We start from the raw sequence: 25,714 nt of genomic DNA on the forward strand, positions 1-25,714 counted from the left end.
CATTTAGTTAATTTGATTAGATTAAGGAAGTTAGGTAAGTTAGTTAATTATAAGAAATATGACACATTTTTCCTAAAATACCATAATCATATTTTTTAATACCTCATTTTTCTCTTCTACTTAATTATGGTTGAAAGGGTATCCATAGGGGTAATTTAGAGATAATTGATAAATATGAGAAATGGGTCTTATATTTAGGACCAAAACCAACTCACCAATTGGGTTCTATATTAAGGACCAGAGGAGTATTTATTTTCTCTCTCATTCTTAAGTTAGAAGGCTTAAATTAACAATTCTCAACTTCATAAGGTCCTTTTAACTCAAATTTTGAAACATATTTTCACATATACAATACCATTCCTGATATCTTCCCGGGTATCATAGCTCCAACCTCCCTTCTCTTTCTTTCCATCTTTTTTCTCTAAACGAAACACAACTCAGAACCTTAAAAGCTCTCAAAGGATTGAGAAAGATGCTATAGTTGATTTATTCCAACTACAATGTTGTACTTTTCTTTGTCCTCTTATGTGCTAATCATGTTGTTATCACAAACATCTTTCATGATATAACATTTTGTTTAAAGCATTAATTTTAACTTAGCATCCATAACTATTAAACCTTATAACTGATCAACCTGACTCCTTTAACCAATGAGTTTTATTGAGAATAATGTTGAGGTTTTATTAAAATTACTAATTTTAGCTGGCTAACTTAACTTACGTGTAAAGTAATTAATTAGAACTGATAAAAAAGACTACAGAAAGTAATTTCTAACTGATAGGTAATTGAGTACTTCTGACTCGGAGCTATGAAAAATATCTAGTCAGCCAAGGGTTTTCATTAACGGGCATTAATTTTCCTTGGCGTTTACCTCCATTATTGCTGATAATATATGCTGCTAAATGCCGATAAGTTTTATGAAGACATTGTTGTGTTACTGATTATATTCACAACACATTGGATGACTCGCATCTGAAAATAAATGGTCCGTCCAATTCCATGTTAATCCATTCGTGTACAAATGGATACTTGCGGCTGCATATGCAACATTGAATTAGTTTTAGAAAACTTGATTTGCCGCCTTCGTGATTTTCATGATATTTCGATATAACGTGCCGTGTTTCTCCCATCTCGATGAACTAAATGTTATATACCATCATCACCTGACAAAACTGAAACAGCTAAACCGGAAACCTATCCAATTGAAAATAATCCAACAGCAAAACGACAGTGAAACAATCTCACAGGAAATCAGCAGCCCTCTAATATTAGACACAAGATTTCCAGCACTAGGGAATGCATGAATCTAGCTAGACCAAGGGCTAAGATTAAGCTATCATCAACGAAGTCTGAAATTATATACAATCACTCAACAGCTTGAATGCATCGGTAAAAGGAGACTAATCCCAGGCGCTAGAAACCCCTGGAGGACCATAACCTCCACCATAAGAGGCAGGAACGCCGTATCCACTTGTTCCACCGTAGTAGTCGGCTCCTTTATTATGTTGGTTGTCCCTCCTATAATCACGGCCACCAAAACGGGCTCCCCCTGAACGCCGATTTCTGTTGCCACCACCATAGGAAGCTCTGGCTGCATAACGTGTGAGCCAGGCAGGTACTTCTTGATTTGCCTCTTGCATCAGATCAGCCAATGGCTTAGCCAATGACAGATTATTGTCATTGAAGAAGGCTGTTGCTAGCCCCATTTTACCAGCCCTCCCTGTTCTTCCTATCCGATGCACATAATCATCAATGTCATTCGGAAGATCAAAATTTACCACATGAGCTACACGTGGAATATCAAGACCGCGAGCTGCAACATCCGTTGCCACTAAAATTGGCGTGTTTCCACTCTTGAACGACCTCAATGCTAGTTCCCTTTCCTGCATAGATACATAACACGACACACATGCACAGTTACAATGATATAGTATATGCCCACATGGCTTGATTTGTACCGGGAAAAAAGAAAAAGAAAAAGAAAGAGACATACACAAGGAGTAATTAAAATCCTTTAACAAATCAAGGTATGGGCATCAATTAAATGCCGCCGCAGAAGACCAAATCCAAATATCAGGAAAATGAACAGTGTCAAGGTTGTCCCAATAAAAAAAATATTTAGTTCAGAACACACTGCTACCCAACTGTTTTAATTGTACGAGGCATTATGTGAGTTTATGAGAATTGGCAGCATCTGATTTTGATCCATAAATTCTCAATTTTTGAGTTCAGAATTAAAATCCAATTCAACTCCCTTTCTAACCCTTAAAAAAAGCGTATATGTTTATAACATAAAAGTAGATATAAAAATGTTCTAATGGAAACCATAATATTGATGCATGTAAAACTTCAACACGATTTTATTTGGCCAAAGTTGGTTACCTGCTGCGATCGGTCACCATGAATGCTAGTTGCCGGAAACCCATTAATGCACAACCAGTGTTCCAACGCATCAGCTCCTTTCTTTGTTTCCACAAAAACTAATGTCAGACCTTGCTGCAAAATCCACCGAAAGATGTTTAGCATAGTGCGGAGTATGATAAATCATAATCCGTAAATCATACATGCATATTCTGAAACAAGAAGTTCAAACTTAAAATGCACCATAATGTCAAAAAATAAAGAAGTATGCAAATTAAAATGATAAAACTGCTGTAATTATAAGCATAGACAGTCATTTTGCAGCGTAGACAAATTACCTTGCCATAAATTCCATTTTCCCTCTGGGCGTGAAGAAGGTCCATCAGGTGGCTTCTTTTGTCAGATTCCAGAACATACTCCACTCGTTGAGCAATTAGGTCAGTACTTGAACCAACCCTTCCAACAGCCAGAAACACATAATTGTCAAGGAAATCTGATGCAAGTCTCTGCATACATATGAGCATTATGACAGGAAGGTTATAATTGCTATTTCAAAACAAGCTTTCTCGGACTTAACATGATCATTGATTGTTTTGTATAGATTAAATCTAGAATTCTAGCTTACTCCTTGCTTACAGTGTTGTTCTAAATAATACAAGCTCTCTTAATTCAACCTTTTTATTTAACTTGCAATGCCACAATACCCTCAGCATAAACTACAGATGACACATTTCATAGCCAAACCTAAGTATCTTAGCCGCAATGGCAGTATAATAAAGCATCATATCTTTAAGTCTTGAATGTCTCCCACAACTGAATCATCATCACCTCACCCTCATCATTATAGTTATTGCCATAGAAATACCAAGCATATAATCTTCTCTGGTAAACCTTTAATTACAATAGCGAAGCTATTCATCCAAAGTTATCACTTATGATTTAAAATCAGCTACTCTAAAACGTGAATCATGTTCTACGTTTGTCCTTATAAATACCTGACTTTCCGTAAGTTATCAACATTCATATTACGTGGATGAGACTAAATGGAAAAAGTAATAAAATATAAAATTAGCTCCTACTGCTTAAACAAATCCGTATTTCCTTACTTCCACCCTTATTATAATTATCTTATATGTATCCATCTGCCATTACAAGTGAAGCAATTGATCAGACACCTTAATTGAAGCAGTAAGAAATGTTGCAAGTACAAGAGCAGTGCAAAACAATCTGATAGTTTAAAATAGACAATCAGCAGTGAAACCGCATTGGAATAGCTGCTATCAAGAACTCTTCCCTCTTATTCTAGCATCATCAAGACAATTATGGTATATGGCAGCAAACAAAGAATATACGAATGAAATATTGAAATATTTTTTCTTCAAGAAATATGAGAAGCTTGAGAACCTGATTAAAAGCCATAATCTACCTGTATCTCTTTGGGAAAAGTGGCACTAAACAGCATTGTTTGTCTCATGCCTTGAGGAGGCATGTCCATTTGTTCAACTATTTTCCTTATTTGAGGTTCAAAACCCATATCCAGCATCCGATCTGCCTCATCGAGAGCTAAATATCTGATCATTTGCAGTGACACTCTAGCCCTCTCTAACAAATCTACCAGACGTCCTGGAGTTGCCACAAGAATATCTACTCCTCTCTCAAGCTCCCGCAACTGAACAATGCGATAATCATCATAGTATTAAATAGGGAAAAGTGTTCACGACTTCAACCCACTTAACTAATAACACAAAAACTGAAGAGAATAAAACTTCAGAAACTTCCAAGCATAATGAGTGAAGACATAATCACAACACATCAGGTTACAACCAATCAGACTGGAGATATGATTTTAAAGAAATCTAGACTGTACAAGGATAATGCTATCACTTACTTGATTTATGATTCAAACAAAGTTTACCATTAAAAACAGACACATTGAAAGCCTAATATGCGAAAACTAAAAATAGAGGAATTGTTAATTCATCCACATTAAAGAAAAACCAACAACAATATTTTAAAACGCAAAACATGTTGAGGAATAGAATTATAAGGAAATGGTTTGGATAACAATAACGAAGCAATGGTCTACTTTTTAGTTATGAAGAATAAATTACATTCACAATCCGTGTTTTGTAGAATTTACATGTATTTCCCCCTAATTTGGAAGCCTACACGAAGCACAATCCCAACACCAGCCACAGGAGTGTGTTTAGATTATAACGGAGGTTTTTCTGGGAAATAATTTCACAAAGCGTATGCCAAACAAAACCATAACAACACTCTTGATACGCAGGAATCAAATGAAATTCCTATTATTGGATCAGAAGTTATTCAATAGGATATATCTGTCTGCTATATACACCAAAAATCAACACTAGTGGCTTCTACATAATCATTCTCATCTCCATTTCCATGCCGAATGTCTTCCAGAATGCAGACCATGTTTTACACTCCACACCTCTACCATTATAGAAATTAAAAACTGTATCACATTTTATGAGGTCCCGATATTGTGGTTTTCCTGTGCATCTAAGAATCAGACAAAATAATCTGTATAACTGCACATGGAGAATGCATGGAATGGAATAAATGTAATGTCAAGCAGGTGACGGAAAATCAAACAAAAGAACTTATACAGTAGCAAGAAATACATCAAGAAATCAGTATGAGATGAAGATCAGATGATAAAAAGAACCTGTTGGTTTATTGGTGCTCCTCCATAAGCAACTACCACCTTAACCCCAGTTTGATAGGAAAACTTTTTAGCCTCATCATGTATCTGCAAGGGATGAAACCAGAAATTTAATGTGTGTGTATTGCGATCTTTAAGACAATATACGTTACAGAAGAAGAGGAAAGTAGAAAATAAAACTAGAACCCCACCTGACATGAAAGCTCCCGTGTAGGAGATAGGATGAGAGCTAGAGGAAAAGCAGTTCGTGCTACACGCGGTCTCTGAACATGTGGCATCCTCAGGATTCCACTTATGATAGGAAAACAGAAGGCAGCTGTCTTGCCTGATCCTGTCTGAGCGCAAGCCATCAGATCTCGCCCCGCAAGAGAAATTGGTATGGCGTACCTCTGAACTGGAGTTGGTTTGACGTATTTACACCTCCTTATATTTTGATTCAATGCCTCACCCAAGTCTATTTCTGCAAAAGTATTTACAGGTGGAGGCACATTCTCCCCACTAGTGTCCACAGGGATATCATCATAAGCGTCAAAGTTAATGCCTGTGTTTTCTTGGTCATTAAAAGTATGGTCTGTAGCTTCATCATTCTCAAATGGGTTAACCTCACGCTCCCTTCCACGGTCCCACCCTCCGCCTCTACTGTTCCAACCCCCACCAGTTCGACCACTAGAGCCATAGTCCTGCCTTCCATAGTCAGGTTTATTCAAGGAACTGCCTCCGCGATATCCAGCAGTTGGCCCACCAAAATTTACCCGATCATTGGCCGGTAAGGAAGATGGGTGTGATGTCAAAGAGGATTCTGAAGATGGTGGCTTGTTACGAAGATGTGGTGGAACATATGCTGACCGAGAAGGACGCGCAGCACTGGCATTTGAAGAACCAATGGATGAGTTGTCGACAGAATCTGCCCATGAAGTTCTCATAGCTGCAGATATTTGACTTCGTTGATTACAAGGAAATGTTTACAACCAACTCGGCTTCCCGATTGACAATACTGCTACGCGCGCACTTTATGCATCGACCACAACCCTGATCAGTCATTATCCACAAATGATCAAGCTATGTAGAAAGCATTATGCACAGATGATATAGAAAGCAAGGAGGTTACGGTGGGGAAAGGTCTTGGACTTCAATAAAATAGGGAAAAGAGGGTTATGAGCAGGAAATCCATCCCGCGGTGAACTTCGGAGGAAAGACAAAATTAAAAAGATGATATCAGAAGACGGAAGATCCTGCCAAATCAAAATGTTCAAGGGAAAAAAATTGCAACGTGCAGGCAAACAGATCAGATTAAGCATCGGAGAATGAAGAAAATGCGGTATATTTTGTAAATGAATGAGCGAATCCGATTTCTGAAAGCAACAAGTTATGTGAAATTCAACATCAGGTGAGCGATAAAACGAAAAAGGAATAAACGATGATGAGTTTCTTACCAAAAGACAAAGCGAACAGATGATAACTATCAGGAAGAGAAAGCAAGTGAACTACCTGAATGAATGATGTATGGAGACGAGCTTCGATTGTAGCAAAATTGAAAACAGATGAACTTTGAAACCGGGTTGAACCCCTTGCGAAGATATCGCTCTCTCTCCTTTTTGTCAAAGGATATTATTCAGATTTCTCAACGGTATCAATACGCTTCTCTTCTTGGTACCATTATCAAAGCCACTGGCTTCCGTACACTTTTGGGCTGGCCAAATATGAGCTTGCGTGTGAAAATTCTATTTCCGATTACTGGCTAAATTAGTTTATTTACTTTTTTTCCCCCCTTTCTTTTATACTCTCCGTTGATTTACTGGGATAATGATAATGGATCAGATCCTTTCAAAAAAAAATCTTTTTAGAATTTCTTCTCCAGGGGGAAAGAGATTTTTCAGAAGAAAAAAGGAAAGAACATTTTGAAATTATAATTATAATATTAAAATTATCTCAAAAAAAAGGGGCATGTTTTAGAAGAAAATTTATTTGTGTTTTAATTTAAAAAATCCTATATTTTGATTAAATAATTTTATTTTCTCGTAAAAGGTGTTTAGCCAGCAAAACTTAAAAAAGAACTAAAGTGTCTGCTCTTAAAAAATAAAAAAAATATAATTTTATCAAATTTTATGTAATTTTTCCCGCCGTGACAGGAAAGGTTTGGGCTTGTAATGTTCCTTTTTCTTATTTTAATTAACATGTCATATATTAAGATATCTTTATAAATTATCTATAAATAACCTCACAGAATAAGTGACGGATATGCTATAATATCTTTGAAATATCAGGTGGCGGATACATTAAAAGCCGCTTCCAGCTACACATAATCCTTGATTTATGAATCTCGTTAGTTGTGGATTGGATTCTGATCTCTCTTAGACATGATAAATACTGTATAAGGTTGTTGGGTTTCCGTCCCTTTTCCATCGGGCTCGGCACCTGACGAAAAACATTCTGGCTTCTAGGGACCGTACGAGAGTAAAAATACTATCTAACCCTTGACACTTCCTAAATTTCTTTTCCAACAGTCATTCCAATGCATTTTCTTTTTAGCCGCGATTTATGATATACAAGATAAATGTAAACATATTTATAATAAACGCATAATTAATGCTTGCTGACTCCTCTCCACAACGTGCTCATTAGTGCCCATCGATTACATGAAGCCTCCTTTTGTGTAGTCACATTATATTTTCACATTAGCGCTGTCTGGTTTACATCTTTGCCACACATTCTTATTTTCCTTGCAAATCCCATTATGGTGTATTTGGAAAACTATAAAAAATACTTTTAAAAATCATTTTTCTCTTTCATATTTTTATTTCATATACTATAAAATTATATTTAAAATCATGATTTCGTTTTTTTTATCTAAACACCTCCTATATAAGGGAATGGGATCACGCAAGGTACACAGTGAGATTAGTGTTTTTGTTGGATTGTTAAATCGACTTGACGCCGTCGCCAGGGGTTTGGCGGTGGATGACCGGCGGTAAGAGAATTTTTTTTTGGGGGGGGGGGGGGGAGTTGACGGGGGACATATTAATTGTCTTACAAAAGAGTTTTTTGTTTCCGCCAGCGAAAGAAATATCAGAAGAAGTCAAAACCTGACTCCTTAACCAGTGTCTAAATTCGCAACACTGCAGTAATGCGAAATCGACTGCTGCAACTGTTTGAGCAGATCTAGAAAAAATATTAACATGATATAGCCCATCCTGCAAAAAAAAAAAAGGATTATTAAGTTGATAATAGGAACTGGTTATAATTGACTAAGGAAGTGTTTGGATAGAAACCAAATCATAGTTTCAGAAGTGCTTTTACGGATTACGAAGTAAATATGTGGAGGAGGTTACCTCGTTTTGCGGAAAAGTGCTTCTGAAACCAAGGTTTTGGAGCATCCAAACAAGCCCTAAATCTAAATGTGGCGGTCCCAGTGCATTATCGGATGAATGAGTCATCCACATGACTTATGAAAGTTACATTTTTTTTATCTACAATTTACTTTGAATTTACCATCAATACCAGTAAGCATCAAAATTATAGGACGATGCATTCTCTCTCTTTTTTTTTGTTGTGGATGAGTAAGGACGATGCGTTCTCATACACGAATGGTAAACACCATTACTCATTTCACCCTCCTTTTTTATTGCCAAATTTCATCATCCATTTAATCTATGCCTAGTTCATTTAAATTTTGCATTACAGGAAAAAAAAATCCAAATCTCACTGAGACTGAGAGAACATATAATATATTAATATGTCTTTCATTAAAAAAAAGGGTACGAGAACAAAAAGAGAGAGAGAGAGAGTCAAGACTTGATCGATTTTTCATTTTTAGAATTTTTGTTTTAAAAATAAAAATAAAAATTATTTTAAAAATATTTTTTATTGTGCTGTGAAAAATAAAAAGAATTCACATTTTCTTTGAAAACTGAAAAAAAGATACTACCTTCTATGCTTAATATAAGACCTAATTTAACTTATATAAATAGATTAATAAAATTATTAAATTACTTTAAAGTATCTAGGCCTGTTTGGTTCAATTGCAATCTAGTATTGTAATGCAGTGTAAAGCAATAGGTTGCAATATAATTTTGATTACTGATGATCTGTTTGGTACCTTATATAGAGAAAACATAGTAGAGTGATCCTTATTATTTTCAATGGAAAAAATAAAATTTGTGAAATGACCCTTCCATGCCTTGACCAGAAAACAAAAGCTCCTTCCCTTCCCGGACGTCTCTTCCTCGACAAGACAGCTGATCAAATATACAGCAACTAGCTAGCTTTGAAACCCATTATCACAATGGATTGAGACCATTAAAGCCAATGCTAAAATCATATATGAAGATAAGGCCACTATCATCAGCAAAATTTTTACATCTTCATCAAGAAAGATACTGTTTATAAAGCAAGCGAAATCTGAATCAGAGAAGACAAGGGAAGTAAAAAATGAGATATGAAATAGAAAAAAGTAATAGACCTGAAAACACAAGCAACACGCAGATCGAAAAATGTAGAGGCAGGATTACCATTAGATGGCATGGGAAGACAGATGTATGGGATTTTCGAAGGAGGGATGATGGACGCTGATGACAGAGCAAGGGGAGAATAAAGATGGGGGTTGTGATGGATGCAAAGCATAGGTGAGAAATGGGGCAAAGACTGTGGTGGTGGTAGGTGTCGGGTGCGGCAACGTTTATGGTGGTCAGGTGATTGGCAGCGGCAGCGGGTGCTAGGTGTGGTGGTGGCGTTCACAATGATCAGCGTGGTGGTGGGTGTTGGGCGTAGCAACATTCACAATGGTCGGATGCAGAGGAAGGTGGGTGATAAAGGATGAAGTAAACTACTGAAACGAATTGATGTCAAATGTGACTTTTTCAAATATACAATGAATGATAACGAGTAATGATACTGGAGGGGCTATGAACGAGGATTATCAATTTTTTTAAGTAATTATCAGTACCATGATAAATCCTATTCCTTTAATTTTTAATATAAGATCTATTTAATTATTTTAATTATATTAAAAAGTTAAATTAATTAATTATAAGAAATACATGACATGATTATTTAATGGAGTATCCATAATAATTTAAATCTTGGGATCAGAATGTATTAAGGATCTGAGGAGTATTACCAAACTAAAGAGCAACCAAACATTTTCTTCTTGACAATATAATGCTGATTACCATTGCAAGCCTAAATTGACATACTGCACTTCATCCTTAATATAAAATATAATTTGACATTCAGTTTGTCCTTAAATATAAAACCCTAATCTATTTTGTCTTCAATATCTATCTATTTTTCCCTTAAGTAACCCTTATAATAATTGCATATTTAGGGAGTTATTATTAACGGGTAATTCAAATACACATGATTAATAAGAATGTTTTATAAAACACAATATCTATTTGTCACAAATAACTAATTTAATCAACCTCCTTAATCTCCCAAGTCTAGTTAACTAGGCCTTATATTAAGAACCGAAAGTATTATAATCTAATGATATATATAAGTATTTTAAAAAGATCATGTAAAATAATTTATAATTAAGTAATTTAATAAATTTATTAATCTCCCGCAATTAATGAACTAAATATTATACTACCTCCTGTCCTAATTATAACAGTTAGTTGAGTAATTTGAAAGGATTAAGAAAATAAGTTAAGTTAGTTATTTGTAATAAACACATGTTGTCTTTTTTAAAATATCTTTATTAATCATATGTATTGACAAGAATTACCATTATTAGAATGACTATCTTGAAAAAAAATGTATAAATATGAGAAATAAAGTGAATTGGAGTCTTATATTTAGAATCAAAATAAAATTCAAATAATATCTTATATTAAAAATCGGAGGTGGTATTAAGCACATGAGATAGCATAACTTTTTTATATTTTGTAACCATTTATTATTCTATAAAATAAGAGGCAGAAAATATGACGTATTCGTTAATAGTAATTATATTAATAAAGTTAATTATTTTTTCATCACTGACCTCACCATTTTAAATATTTTTTTAAAAAATAATCATTTAAATGATTTTTTAAAAAATTCTGTTTGAAAAAATTAAGGGAAAATGACAGGTAAAGAAGGTGGAATATTTGAAATTCCACTTTGGAAAGCTAAGGAAATGTAATAACAATGAGAGAAGTCCTTCCCAAATTGGAATTTTGAAATTCAGTGAAATGACACAAATGCCCTTTATCTTTTTTTTTTTTAAACTCAGCCCCTCACCGGCCACTGGTGTGGTGGCTGCCGGTGGAATTTTTTTGTAACAGTTTTTTTTTTTGTGTGGGAGAATATTATAAGAAGTGGTGGGATGGGATTATACCCACAACCCCTTGGCCATTTGGGCCAACAAAAGGGCAAATGACCATTGGGCCATCAAATACTTCTTAACTTTATAATGCAAACAAAAATATAAGTTGACTATTTTACTGTGACTCTAGCCTGTGACGAGAATTTACCTCAGGATGACAAGTCTTAATTAAGAAATAACAAGTCTAAATTTGATATTAACAAAGCAACTTTTCCTGATACATAATAAGAAGTAGCATGTATATTAATTAAAAATGACAACTTATTTGAAAATGACACGTTTTTACTGGAAAATGACATGTCTAAACGTGAGATTAACAATATGCCTTTTTCAGTTTTTCTGATACATAACAAGAAGTAGCATGTACATTAATTTAAAATGACCATAATTTATTTGAAAATGATACATCTTTACTGAAAAATGACAAGTCTAAACTTAAGATTAACAATGTGTCTTCTCCTGATACATAATAAGAAGTAGCAAGTACATTAATTAAAAATGACCATAATTTATTTGAAAATGACACATCTTGTTATGTATCAAGAGAAAACATATTGTTAATGCTACTTCTTGTTATGTATCAAGAGAAGACATATTGTTAATCTTAAGTTTAAACTTGTCATTTTTCAGTAGAAGACATATTGTTAATGCTACTTCATGTTATGTATCAAGAGAAGACACGTTGTTAATCTCAAGTTTAGATTTATCTTGTTATGTATCAGGAGAAGACATTGTTAATGCTACTTCTTGTTATGTATCAGGAGAAGACACATTGTTAATATCAAGTTTAGACTTGTTATTTTTCAGTAAAGACGTGTCATTTTCAAATAAATTATGGTCATTTTTAATTAATGTACATGCTACTTCTTGTTATGTATCAGAAAAAGACATATTGTTAATCTCACGTTTAAATGCGTCATTTTCAAATAAATTGTTATTTTTAATTAATATACATGCTATTTCTTATTATGTATCAGGAAAAGTTGCTTTGTTAATATCAAATTTAGACTTGTCATCATGAGGTAAATTCTCGTCACAGGCTGGAGTCACAGTAAAATAGTCAACTTATGTTTTTGTTTGCATTATAAATTTAAGAAGTTTTTGATGGCCTAATGGTCATCTGTCCTTTTGTTGGCCCAAATGGCCAAGGGGTTGTGGGGTCAAATCCCACCCCTACCACTTCTTGCAATATTATCCCACACACAAAAAAAAAACTGTTACAAAAAAATTTCACCGGCAGCGGTGAGGGGCTAAATTTTTTTTTTTTAAAAGTAAGGGGTATTTTTGTCATTTCACTGAATTTCAAAATTCCAATTTAGGAAGGACTTCCCTCATTGTCATTACATTTTCTTAGCTTTTCAAATTAGAATTTCATATATTCCACCTTCTTTATCTGTCATTTTTTCAAAAATTAACAACATTATTTAATAACATAAAAATAGGTAATAAAATCAAGAACATATTGTTGGTTCCACGCAAATCATTAGTTGTCCAATCCATTTCGTATTATTTATCACACGCGCCCTTTCTTGTTCTAACTTCCCGGATCGTCCCCTTCACAGTCTGGACACTGCGAGCTGCTCGAAACGGGCACCGCAGAATTTCACCTAGGGTTAGGATTTGCCCTAAGTCGGATTTTGTTAACCAGGTTCTTATCAATCACCGAGCGAGATGGGTGTGGATTCGTTATCATCGGAGTCGAGCTCCGATCTCGACGAGCAGATCTCACAGCTCATGCAGTGCAAGCCACTGTCGGAGGAACAGGTCCGATTTCTTTAATCTAGATGGTCAAGATCTGTTTCGTTGCTGAATAAGTATGGGTCATTGATATGTAATTAACGTTTTGCTGTTCAATTGATTAATTGTTTTAGCAGTCTGGGTCTGTGCTTATGTGAGTGATCTATTTTCCAACATGGTTTGTCCTTCAGTATTTATTACCTTGAAACATGACGTTATATCGATAATCTTTATTTTATTTGTCATATTCCTCTTTGTTTTGGGAGCTACCTCCAATGTCTGTTACTCCTCCTGCTGTTATTATTAGGAAATATAAGTACTAACTAATGCTCATGTTTTCTTCTCTGCCTGTAGGTTAGAGTTCTGTGTGAAAAGGCCAAGGAGATCTTAATGGATGAGAGCAACGTCCAGGTGCATTACTGTCCTCGTCTTTAAGTTTGGTCATTCTAGTGCTGCCTTTTTCAATTTATGAAGCTCCCGTTGCTAAAGCTACTTGTTTTGCATTAAAAGTAATCCTTTGTTGAGTGAGAAATGAGTTATTCAACTAATTTTGATGTTTTTAATCTTGTTTTCTTACTTGGGCCCTTTACTCTGGAATCATTTGCTTTTGAGCCTGTCTGGAGTAAGAAGAGGTTGCCTTTCAAATCTCAACCTTCTAGTTTTAGTGAATATTTGCATTCCTTGTGAGATTGTTTTAAAATGATAATCACTTCTCAATGTTTAAGTTCTCTTATCTCAAATTTGAAGTGTTAATCTTCGTATATCTCCTGTACCACAGCCTGTGAAAAGCCCTGTGACAATATGTGGCGATATTCACGGGCAGTTTCATGATCTTGCTGAACTATTTCGAATTGGAGGGAAGGTATCATTTCTGACCAAGACTTTATTGTTCTATCTAATTCTTCTGTTTCAGCTGGGGAATGTCTTAACTAACTAATTGAGACCTGCCAAAGAAAAAGCTTTTGAAGCTTGAAGTGCATCAGAGGTATTGTAAACTAAATTGCAAAATCAGGAACTACTCGTTAAACCCACTGTAACCTTAATATTATTATCTGACAGTCCCTGTACTATTTAGGTTATGCAAAATGATTCTTATGGCATGGTTTTTGCCTGTTTGTCAGTGCTCAAAATAACTTTTTTAATGATTATATTGTGAAGAATTCCTTCATCAAGCTTAGATCTGGATTCTGAGAAAAGCTTGTTTTATTTCACAGTGTCCAGATACTAACTATTTGTTTATGGGAGACTATGTGGACCGGGGTTATTATTCAGTTGAAACTGTAACAGTAAGTACTACCAAGATAAATTTGTCTGATTTTTTCCTAGTTTAATTGTTCCCCCATTTTGCGCGCATTTTGATAATTTTGTTACTTTATTCATGTCCAGAGTTGAATAAGGTTCAGGCTCAATTTTTTTCCTCTTAAAAGAGGTAGTTTATTAAGTGTGAGTGAGCCTCATTCAAATTCTCTTTTACTAATAGGGTAAAACAAGAAATTAGACTCTGCTCAATAGGTCAATATCTTATCTTTAGAAGTTTCTATAACTCTTTCATATGTAAATAAATAAACAGCTGTTTAGTAAACAAACAGGTTAGCTTGTATTAGAATCTTCATCCTTATCATTGACTACTGTTTTCAGCATAACTTCATTGTGCATCAAATTTTGTAACTGGTAAATTGTGGCCAAGGTTGTTGTTGAGACTCTAGGGCAGTTGTGGGGAGTTCAGTAGGTCTTCGTCAGATGGAATCTCAAATCCAAAATCTGAAAAATATATTTAAGGAGCTTCTCTGAAAGCTCATGTTTGCAAGTTTTGGTTTAATTCAGAGAAGCATTAAGACACCTACTTCAAATTAAAAAAGCAATGTTTTTAGACCTGGACCAAGCATTGAATCGGCCAAGCACTGGTTCAAGGTTTAATGGTCAGACCGTGGTCTCACCACAATAAGACAGGTTTTAGTTAATTAAATTAGTATAATTTAAAAAATATGCGTGAAAAATAAAAATCTTGTAATATTTATCCATATCCTTGTCATACATGCTAAATTTATAAGCAGTTGCGCCAACATTATGATAAATGTATTTATTATCTATTACAAATCTCCTAAACCATCAAATGTGCCAAATTAATTGCCCAACCAAACTAGGACAAGCTTTCATGATTAACCAAAACCATCAACAAATCATCAGATATATGTAACCCAAAGAAAAACCAACCAAAGGACAAATAAAAAGAAAAGAAAAAAATAATTTTGGGTTATTATTTTTTTTTAAAGAAAAAACTAGTTTTCCACCCATTCACTTTTTGGCTGGTTTTGGGATGTTCTAGACCGGACATATGTCCGGTTCCTTGTTTGACTAGTTGAATCTACCCGTCCCGTTCAATTCTGACATTGGTAAAAAAATAAATGTGTTTTGGCAAATACCTCTGTGGAAAAGTATACCTCTTTTTCATATTTCTTAATTTTTAGTAAAACCCTATTTATCTTTATAATCATTAATTTGTCAATTTCTGTGGCAAGTAAGGATTTTGGTTATCTGTGATTCTTTGAGTTCACTATTATTATTATTTTTCAATGTAAACTCTAGCTTTTATTCATAAAAAAAAAACATCAATACAAGAGAAGAAGAACAAAAAACTAACCGCTTGTCTATCATCATTCACCATCTCCATACGAGGTGGGGAATGATCAAAGATCCAAGAATCACTTCTCTATACATAAAACCAGCTGACGCATTCCAATGTCTGTTAAACAAGTCAGCATCCTTGAACGGCATCTTTGTTTTGCTCATTATTGGAACAGTGAATAGCGGTGACATACATGGATATTTATTACCTCTGGATATTATTTCACTTTGATTGAAATAAGTATATGAGGAAAGATACCACGAACTAAATAGTTATTCTATCCAGCTTCTTGTGGCACTAAAAGTGCGGTTTCCCCAGCGCATAACTATTCTTCGAGGGAACCATGAAAGTCGCCAGGTATGCTTTTGTAATTTTCTCTCATTTAAAATAATATATTCTTATACTTTTGCTTCTTTTTTTTTTGGTATTTATTCCTGTTGTCTTAGTGGTTCTATTCTTGAATGACATAATCAATAGCTAGTTTTAGAAGCTTGTTAGTTGAATAAATTATAGTTGGCTTTGATTTGCAGGTTTACGTAATAGTCATCTAACTGTTGCTTTATCTTTAATTAATTCTGCAGATCACTCAAGTATATGGATTTTATGATGAATGCCTAAGAAAGTGAGTTCTCAACACCTTTTTATTTACAGGTCCTAGAAAAAAGAAAGTTCTGCTTGTTTATTACTCCAATTATTATTGTTTCTACATGCTTTTGTTTGTTAACTACTAATGCACAATTTATTTTTTTACTTTGTGGTATGGTGAGAAAATTTTCTTTCAGATATGATGAACTATTAGATTTTTATCTTGAAAAACGTAATTCCCCCCAATTGTATTGTACATTTGTAGAATTCCAATATTAAGTTTTGGTTAGTTATTGTCTTCCTACTTACATTTAGCAAACTTGATGTCTTTGGTGAGCATCTGAATCACGCAGTTGAATTGAGGCTTTGAAATCATTTTGATTTGAGATTCTCGTTTTTTAGAATTTCGAATTTTTGATGTTGAAGTATTGATGGATATCTGAGACTCTCGCATGGTTGTGTCTCTATTGATGGTCATGGAAGTTGTGTAGACACTAGCAACAAAAAGGTGAATCGGATGCGAGGTTGCGTGACCTGAATGTTGTAATGTTACAAATTACATTGGTGGTCTATGATGTTTTGAGGAAAAAAATTTGACCTTGGATTCAGATCAGTTGTGTTTAATGAAGGCACTAATACTTAGATTTGAGATATAGGATTTTTTCTCATGCGTGTCAGAAACCTCAATTAATATGAAATGTATTTGGATATGGACATAAATGCGATCTGGTATGCAGTGGACGATCCAACTCTAATGGGTCCAGTTCCATGACATTTCTTTTACCCCTTCCTTTTGCTTGGGGTAGAGGGTGGGGAGCGCTAATATGAAGGGCCAATGGTCCTGATGTACAGGGGATTAGTGGCCTTAAACTATTTGAAGTTCACCGACCCTTCCATGTTGGGTGGTGATTCCTTATTAATAGAAATGTATCCTCTGACCACCGAGTTGAGTGAATGCAGTTGCGTGAGTTTCTGAATTAGTTGATCTTAACTGTTCTGGTTGCTGATTGGTTTTGATTCTTTTGCATGAGCAATGTAATTTCTTTCTAGTCCATGATAATACTTTTTATTATCTATTTGCAGGTATGGCAATGCTAATGTTTGGAAGATCTTCACAGACCTTTTTGATTACTTTCCATTGACTGCATTGGTTAGTGCATACTATACACTTTCGTTTGCAACTTTATGTGGTAGAAGGGATTATTTTTGGAAAATAACGTTAAATTCATGTTAGCTGAATAGTTTTTTAAAGTGGAAATGTGAAATAATGATTAGTTTTAAAGAAAACTTTTGGTTTGTCTGAGGATAAAGAAGGTAATAATTTATTTCCTGATATAAGCTTTCTATCTCTTAAAGGAACCCTTTGTACATTTCAAACCTGGTGCACTTATAGCTTCATTAAACTTCAAGGCATGTGATATAATTTACCGTTTTTTTGTTGTGTTAAATTTTTATATCCTTAGTTCAAATAAAGCTGTCTTTACAGTGACGCTCGTTTGAGATGTTAGATTGATTGGTGAGCAACCTTATGTTCGCCACAATAGCTGGACGAGAAATTGGTAGTTAGTATTGAGTTGTTGGTCTAAAAGCATTCAACTTCTGATTTAAAATTCTTACAGGTTGAGTCAGAGATATTTTGTCTGCATGGTGGACTCTCCCCTTCCATTGAGACTCTTGATAATGTGAGGAACTTTGATCGTGTTCAGGAGGTCCCTCATGAAGGGCCGATGTGTGATCTATTATGGTCTGACCCAGATGACAGGTGCGGTTGGGGAATTTCTCCCCGTGGTGCTGGATATACTTTTGGCCAGGTAACTTGAATTTAATTGCTGAATCCTGCCCTCTGTTGAATTTTTATCAGTTATTTACTTAAAACTTACACTTTGTCTTTCAGGATATATCTGAACAATTCAATCACACAAACAACCTTAAGTTGATCGCTAGAGCTCATCAGCTGGTTATGGATGGATTTAACTGGGCACATGTAATGTCCTCCTTATGTTTTCTGCTCTAAAATTAAGAAGGTAAAGTCGTAGATATTTACCGTTTTGTTGAAACAGGAACAAAAGGTGGTTACCATATTTAGCGCTCCTAATTACTGTTATCGGTGCGGGAACATGGCTTCCATATTGGAAGTTGATGATTGCAAGGACCACACTTTCATCCAGGTCTCTCTCTCTCTCTCTCTCTCTCTCTCTCTCTCTCACGCTCGCACACACACGCCTCCCATAATTTGCTCTTGTTCTAATTGTCGTAGTTACTGTTTTAGTCAGTCCTCTGCCTTGTATCCTTCATGCATAAATTTGAAGTGAATGTTGCAGTTTGAACCTGCTCCTAGGAGGGGAGAACCAGATGTTACCCGTAGAACACCTGATTACTTCCTTTAATAGAGCTGCTCAATGTCATGCTGATATCATGGTTACGTCTACTTCTGCTTTGGTATCTGGTAGCTGTGCAACCTTGTCTGGAGGATTTCTATGAGCGTTTGAAGCCATGGTGGATGTAAGGCTTCCGATGCTTTTATGGTGGTTGTGGACATCGCATTGATGTATTGTAGGCAGGTAACATTCGACTGATTTGTTCCGCCCAAGAACTTGCCGGACATCTTGTTAAAGTTGCGTTTTGTCAGAATATGTATCATTCAAGCAAAATGTGGATATCTTGACTATTCTCCTCATTTATTCTCATGCTTCACACCCGTTCTCAGGCTCTAGAAGCAACGGTGATTTTTTTTTTTTAAATATCTCAATAGATGCTTTGCAATATTCTACCGATTTTCAGAAAAGAAAAAGATGCATGAAATACACTTATAATATCATTTATAGAGTGATTGATCTTCTACTCCCCGCGGTATGATTCTTGAAGCAGCGGTTAGCCACTAAACTGGTACCAGTTTGGTAAACAACATATTTTGCTGATTGTCAACGACGCGGATGGCAAATGAGCTTATCTAAAATAAATTGCTCGTTGAGTGTGGAAAAATGTAATAATCTATTACCTTACGAAAATTAATTTTACATATAGTCATTGGGCAATGAGTGGATGAAATGCGCTCAGCATCTCTTCGCTCACAAGCTCAGATATGAAAAAAGCGACGGCACAAGGTCAACCACAGACCATGCAAGACCCGCATACTGAAGAAATCTAATGCCGGTATCAATATCAAATACCTGATACTGAGAAAGCAGCTTTTGCAAATAAGCCGGTCTGAGCTTGTCAGACTTCTTTACCTGGAAAGATCCTTTCAATGTGGGGATATAACTTGTTGATTTTATTGGGATGCCCAAGGTGTTTGATACCACAGGAAGAGTCCATTTTGCTAGAGCCTTGCTACAGAATTTCACGATCAGGATTGTAGGTATTCCCACTAGCATTCTCCCTACAAATCCAGGTATTGTGATTGCCAGTTGTGGGGAGAACACACGTGGTACAGAATCATGGTGAAATTGATGGTATGTCTGGTGTACTCCTGCAACCTGCACAGTATATTGAGATTCGTACATGTTACAAGAAAAAAATATTCATAAATGACAAGTAACTTCATCTCTCTCGAGTGAAGCTGGTGGTCACATGGATTATAATCTTCATTAATAACTACTCCTCCGATCCTAAATACAAGACCTTATACACACTAGTATAAGGGTCTTATATTTAGGATTGGAGCAGTATTAAATATATTACTAGTATTCGTTAAAGGTCTCCATCCAAAATAAGAAGGAAATATTATAACACTAGGGAAATACAACTCGAAAGAAGTAATTTGGATGCTCAAGGGTGCTAAAGATGTTAAAAAGGCTGCCTTAAATGCAGGCTCCCATGCATCATATACCAAATACTCCTATCTATTATTAAATTCGTCACCAGGCTAATTATGCATAGCACGGGTCTACTTGTGTATATAAAATTATAGTACCGGGGCAATAAACAATGTTTAGATAAGTATACATTACAAATGATTCATTTCTTTTCCTTGAAGTTCTGCATGGGGGATTTGGAAGTCCTATCAGCATTAGACAAGCTAGAAAACAGAGAAGCAGTTATTTGAGGAACCAGTAGCTGAAGAAAGCTCTTCATCCAGGACACAACCCTTGTGGAATCCATGACTTTAATCATAAGTAACTATTCATCGAACTTGTGGTGGTGTATAGTGTTAACTGCATTGCTTCTACGCTTCAGAATTTGCTTGACTTTTAACCGCAGCATCTCCAGCTATGGACTTTAAAGAGGGTTCTGTAGATGTGCCAGTGATCTTGGCTCTTGAATGAATATATTTTCAACATTCTAACCTTACACATCAATTTTAATTTATTTACTTCTGCGGCTTGATAAGTTATCACTCTTAAGCATCAACTAAAGCGCCCATATGTAGTTGCTTATAACAAGGTTCTTCATTTTTGTGTTTTCTTCATATCGTATAAAAAGCTGTGCTATTCATAAATCCTAAACAGTGTGTCTCATTGGACCATGTGTGAATAGAAAGAGGCCACCTAAGTTATACCTAAAATTAACAAATCTTGCGTAGTTATGTGTAAGGTCAAACAAAAGAGACTCGGTACTTTGAACAGCGTTTAAACTTTAACTTCGTAGATGGAAAAAATCACCTAGTCAAAGTTACCTCTTCTTGGACAGACAAATCTAACCCAGTAAGGATATAGATTAATCTCACCAAAGGAGAAGGATGGTAAAACAAGATGCTCAGATAATGCCAAAGGATGAATAACTACTCACAATTCCCAACGCAACACCGTTGAATGCAGTGTGAAACTCAAAACTTGGCGTTGGAAGTTCGGGAGTTGGGTAAGCAAAGAGCAAGAGTATGCTCAAGGCAACCCAAAATGATGTAACTGCAACAAAAACGGATGATCAATTATAAGATAGAATATCAAAATGGCTTCCCAAAAAGAAAAACTATCATTTTCAATTAAAATGAGCTCTTTAGGACCAGATATTTTAATAGAAGATTACAAATAATTGGATTTCCCCAATTTAATTGCCAGCATATGTTTGCAACAGTTAAAGCTCCATTGTGATCAACATATTATAACTAAGGATACCATTTTGTCCTGAGGTCAAAAAACTGTCTAGGCATTCATCAATCTGAAGCCAAATTGCAAGGGTTCCGAGTCCAATAAAAAGACCACCAATGACATCGACCAAACTGTGCATGCCAAGATAAATCCTTCCTGCGAAAGAGACCAGATATTTGTCACACTTCCGCTGTTCTGCGGTCCATTAAGCCAACAGAAGGAAGTTGCTCATGACGTAGAAGTGAGATATACTTACCCAAACCAATGAAAGCCACGAGTAAGCTAGCTAAGACAACTCCAAGTACACCAGCACAACCACCTTGAATTTGAGTATGAGTCAGGATATAGTGCACAATGTATCTGTAAAGCATCGATTCCGGGAGAAACATCCATTAATGAGAAGCGCAATTGCAGGGAACAATTCTGAAACTGCTCGAGAGAATTATATGCCTTCTTGCCAACCATATTGTATGGACTTTTAAAGTCCTAAATAAAGGAATATTTAACAATTTGTGCAATTTATCAAGCAACCTTTTTTGGGGGGGGGGGGTGTTCTATTTTTGAAGTTTAAACCTTGGTCATTACAGGCAATAGATAGAAAATATAATGCATAGAATTGTACTTTTTCATAGGAGTTAAACTTGTGTGAAACTTAATGAGGCATATGTATTCTCAACAGTACCTATTGACACATTGACAACTCTAAAATAACACCACGTAAATTATAAAATTGCCATAAACGCAAATGAGGGAAAATACCCAGAGAGGCAGACCGTATTAAGAGTGTGAGATGAAGGCAACCCATATTCTAACGCATTGTCTTCTTCGTCTTTCGTGGCTGTAAGTCTCCGAACAGGCGGAGAAGCTGGTCTTGGAGCTGATACAACATCCTATTGAACGGCAGATTCCGCAGGTAAGTAAGCATCTTGATGGAAAAAGACTGAGATGAATTATAGTCTGATCTAGTTGATAGTAGTATGTAGACACGTACCTTCACACAATTACCAACATAATCAGAGAACGCGATCAACAACGTTAGCTGCCTTGCCAATTTGCTATATCCACTCTACAGAGGCGTCAAAAACTACCGCATGAACTCTCGAAACTCATTTAGCAACAGAAAAATCACATTCACCATTTAAATCAATGAAAAGCAGACCAGAAGTTTACAGAAGCCACAGAAAACTAAAGACACCCTTACCCAGAATACCAGAGGAAGAAAAGCTGTGTAAAAGGGAACAGAAACAGTGCAACACAATCCAGAGAAAAAAGCGTCCAGAATTCCATGCCCGTAACTCTGCAACATCCCGCCATGTAACAAACGCAAAAAATTACAGAAGAAAACAAAAAGGGGAAAAAAAAAGAAGATAGAAGGTTCCAAGAATAAGAATCCGAGTTTCTATTTATATATTTAATTACCTTTTAATCACAACTCATTGCCTACCTGGATCTGAAGGACAATAGACGTTCCAGACTCGACATGTTGAATCACCCAGGGCCGAAGGAAAGATCTAAGCCTGCGAGTCACATTGAGGTATGAAGATGACACAACCCAGAAGAATAATCCACCGAGAGCAGCTCCCTGCCACACTGCTGCCGAACGCTCCATCATTTTCTCTCTCTTCGCTCTTTGGAGGTTGAAACCGAACAAAGAGCAGTGAGTGAAAAAAGGAAAAGCAAGAAAAGAATTAATTACAACCAGAAAGGTCGAAGAAAAAATGGCAGGACTTGATGCAGGCAAGAACCTCAATGTTAAAATAGTGAGGTTTAATTTAAACAAGGATACTTGCACTATTCTATAAATAATTTATTATAAACGTTTGGATTTTGGTGTGGGCCCTCAGATTCGTTGGATTTTGCTGGCAGAGATTTATGGTGGCAAATGACCTGGAGAACTTTTTTTCTACGCCTCTTGAGTATTGATTCCACATGAAAATGAAAATTAACAGCTACTCCTCTTAAAGACACAAGCAAATTGAAATTAAACGAAGTTTAAGTAGCAAAATAATATTTATTTATTTTTTCTATTTTACCCTTTCATATGATTCATGAGATGACTTTCATTTAATATAATTTTTTTTTGGATTACTCCATCCGGTATCCCAGGAAAAAATATATGTTGTAATACCTTTCATCTTTAAAAGAATTAGGTTCTAAATATAAATTTCTAATTTACTTTATTTTTTTAAAGTTTTTTTGGTAATATAGTATTTTTCGGTCTTATTTATAAAAGAAAAAGAAGATATTTTTTGTTCTATTTATAGAGTACTGAGAGAAATTTTTATATGGATGTATAATTTTACCTTTTATTTATTATTATGTTGATTTTATTTATATGAGGTATAATGTATATTAAATAGGGATAAAGTTAAAAAGTTATTAAATTTTAAATAAGAGTTAACGAAGTTCAATATTTTCTTTAATTTGTATAAAATATGTTGAAAGTAACAAATATTAAATGTTTCATCAAATCATAATTATAATTAATACAATAACTAGTAATGATATTTTAAAAAATACAATATTTATTTGTTATAAATAATTAATTTAAGTAATTTTTAATAGAGTTAAATTAATTAAATATTTATTATAGACTTCAATAGCGCAACTCGTGTTTTTTTTTTCCCCCCCGAGTACAATAGCGCAACGCGTTAGCTCACGCATTAATTGGCCGAAAAATAATAGCGTCGTACGTTAATGCCATGGATGGTCCTGTCTTGACTGCTGGGCCCACGCACATGTACGTCTTCCCCTCCCGCGATGACTGACTGGGTCAGTAACTCAGTATTATTTTTAGTTTTATTTTATTACATGAGAAGGAGATAGCGAAAAAGAATTTATTAATTAAAGATAAAATGTATAAAAAATTACATTTAACACTTTATAAAAAATGAAGATCAATTCAAAATTTAAAATTTTATAATAAGAGACAGAGAAGATTTGTTTTCTGAAGAATAGACACGTGTACAGGATGACAATTGACAATTGGCAAGTGAGATTCTCGGAAAGATGCAAACATAAATGACAAAACTCTTAGCAGAAAGTGAAAAAGCTTAGTTAAAACGTTGATGCAAACTTTGATCCTTGGATTTTGGACCAAAAAAAAAACTTGGATCCTTGGAATTAAAGTTTATTTGGATTTTGGTCCTCAAATTTTAAACATATGTTTTTAGTTCTTAAAATTTAACCTACCTTAAAATGTTAGTCAATAAAAATATAATAGTGTTAAAATTTACTAAAATCTTATAAACATTGTTAAAATGGTATAAACTCACAAAATGACATCTAAGCTGGATTTGTGTGGATAATAGAAAGGGAAAAAGAAAAAGAACGTCCTTAAAGCGCAGCCTTTTAGCTCTTTTTTTTATATTATTATTTGTTTGAGAAGTTGTTCATTAATCATTGTGTTGTATTTTGAAAATTCCTCTCCCTTTATTTTTTGCCTTGCTTTTTGAGGACTTTTATTTTTATCCACTAAAGATACACCTAAGTGCCATTTGGTAAGTCCACATCATCATTGTAACATTATATATAACATTTCAACAGATATTAACACTGTTACATTTTTAAAGACTAACTTTTAAAGACAAAATAAATTTTAGAGACTAAAATTATGTGTTCGAAATTTGTCAGGCCAAAATCAAAATGAGTCCAAGTTTCAAAAACAAAAAATTATACTACCTCCGATTTTTAATATAAGACCTAGTTGATTAATTTGCGTAGATTAAAAAAAATTAGTTAAGTTAGTTACTTGTAATAAATAGATGTTGTCTTTTCTAAAATATCTTTACTAATCAAGTGTATTGGTTAGAACTACTGCTATTATAAAGATTATATTAAAAAAATATATAAAAATAAAATAAATTAAAATTTTATATTTAAAATTAAAATAAAAATTAAAGGAGCTTTTAAAGATCAGTTGGAGGCGGTATCAAGCTATAGTTAAAATCCAGCTCGTTTATGTCAACATCCTCATGATTAAGAAGTTACTCTTTTTTAGCCCACCCGATAGGTTGGCTGGTATGCTGCAATAAATGATGTTTTCAAATGTGATCAAGACCTCGTGATTTATGTGTCCCGCCTATAGCTTAAAGCAGAGGGAACTGCAATTAAGTGCAAAAAAAAAAAATTTATCAAAAAAACTTTATAACATCTTAAATAGTTTGTATCGACAAGTTATAAAATAAAAAATAATACTATTTTCAGTTATTAATATAAGATCTCGTTTAATTTTTATTTTGGTTCTAAATATAAAACCTTAATCTACTTTGTTTCTTATATTTATGTATTTTTTTAAGATAGTCATTCTAATAATAATAGTTCTAGGAAAAATAACACATATTTATTATAAATAAATGACTTAACTTCTTTCCTTAATCTCC

At 34.6% G+C, this 25,714-nt stretch overlaps 3 protein-coding genes across 3 annotated transcripts; 1 reads left to right on the top strand and 2 right to left on the bottom strand.

Moving 5' to 3' along the window:
* Window positions 1-1,100: 1,100 nt before the first annotated feature.
* On the bottom strand, window positions 1,101-6,684 carry LOC114734221 (DEAD-box ATP-dependent RNA helicase 37). Its single transcript, XM_028921793.1, has 7 exons — window positions 6,539-6,684; window positions 5,242-6,079; window positions 5,054-5,137; window positions 3,788-4,030; window positions 2,700-2,867; window positions 2,383-2,496; window positions 1,101-1,883 (listed from the first exon to the last, which is right to left on the bottom strand). Exons 2-7 carry the CDS (start codon window positions 5,971-5,973, stop codon window positions 1,401-1,403), a joined length of 1,824 nt encoding a protein of 607 aa, XP_028777626.1. The 5' UTR covers window positions 5,974-6,079; window positions 6,539-6,684; the 3' UTR covers window positions 1,101-1,400.
* Window positions 6,685-12,881: 6,197 nt separating this feature from the next.
* LOC114734223 (serine/threonine-protein phosphatase PP2A-4 catalytic subunit) lies at window positions 12,882-19,040 on the top strand. Its single transcript, XM_028921796.1, has 11 exons — window positions 12,882-13,121; window positions 13,449-13,505; window positions 13,873-13,956; window positions 14,309-14,380; window positions 16,006-16,077; window positions 16,302-16,342; window positions 17,389-17,455; window positions 17,925-18,116; window positions 18,200-18,289; window positions 18,366-18,473; window positions 18,627-19,040. The coding sequence occupies exons 1-11, from the start codon at window positions 13,029-13,031 to the stop codon at window positions 18,690-18,692; spliced, it is 942 nt and encodes a 313-aa protein (XP_028777629.1). The 5' UTR covers window positions 12,882-13,028; the 3' UTR covers window positions 18,693-19,040.
* A 232-nt stretch (window positions 19,041-19,272) lies between these two features.
* On the bottom strand, window positions 19,273-23,087 carry LOC114734224 (lipid phosphate phosphatase delta). Its single transcript, XM_028921797.1, has 8 exons — window positions 22,777-23,087; window positions 22,534-22,629; window positions 22,324-22,398; window positions 22,092-22,222; window positions 21,589-21,692; window positions 21,360-21,488; window positions 21,034-21,149; window positions 19,273-19,781 (listed from the first exon to the last, which is right to left on the bottom strand). The coding sequence occupies exons 1-8, from the start codon at window positions 22,942-22,944 to the stop codon at window positions 19,374-19,376; spliced, it is 1,227 nt and encodes a 408-aa protein (XP_028777630.1). The 5' UTR covers window positions 22,945-23,087; the 3' UTR covers window positions 19,273-19,373.
* Window positions 23,088-25,714: the final 2,627 nt, after the last annotated feature.

This window comes from Neltuma alba, unplaced genomic scaffold, assembly GCF_004799145.2.
Source record: "Neltuma alba isolate B1F8T4 unplaced genomic scaffold, ASM479914v2 tig00013081_pilon, whole genome shotgun sequence".
Classification (NCBI taxonomy): Eukaryota; Viridiplantae; Streptophyta; class Magnoliopsida; order Fabales; family Fabaceae; genus Neltuma; species Neltuma alba.

Bases quoted from the DNA above. Each gene is read 5' to 3' on its own strand.
- LOC114734221 (XM_028921793.1), bottom strand. From the start codon at position 5,973: ATGAGAACTTCATGGGCAGATTCTGTCGACAACTCATCCATTGGTTCT. The intron at 2,868-3,787 runs GTAGATTATGGC...ATATGTATGCAG, and splicing joins CTTTTCCCAAAGAGATACAG to AGACTTGCATCAGATTTCCT. The intron at 2,497-2,699 runs GTAATTTGTCTA...TGGATTTTGCAG, and splicing joins AAAATGGAATTTATGGCAAG to CAAGGTCTGACATTAGTTTT.
- LOC114734223 (XM_028921796.1), top strand. From the start codon at position 13,029: ATGGGTGTGGATTCGTTATCATCGGAGTCGAGCTCCGATCTCGACGAG. The intron at 18,117-18,199 runs GTAACTTGAATT...TTTGTCTTTCAG, and splicing joins CTGGATATACTTTTGGCCAG to GATATATCTGAACAATTCAA. The intron at 18,290-18,365 runs GTAATGTCCTCC...TTGTTGAAACAG, and splicing joins ATGGATTTAACTGGGCACAT to GAACAAAAGGTGGTTACCAT.
- LOC114734224 (XM_028921797.1), bottom strand. From the start codon at position 22,944: ATGATGGAGCGTTCGGCAGCAGTGTGGCAGGGAGCTGCTCTCGGTGGA. The intron at 21,693-22,091 runs GTATTTTCCCTC...GATGCTTTACAG, and splicing joins AATACGGTCTGCCTCTCTGG to ATACATTGTGCACTATATCC. The intron at 21,150-21,359 runs GTATCCTTAGTT...TTTTTGTTGCAG, and splicing joins TTTGACCTCAGGACAAAATG to TTACATCATTTTGGGTTGCC.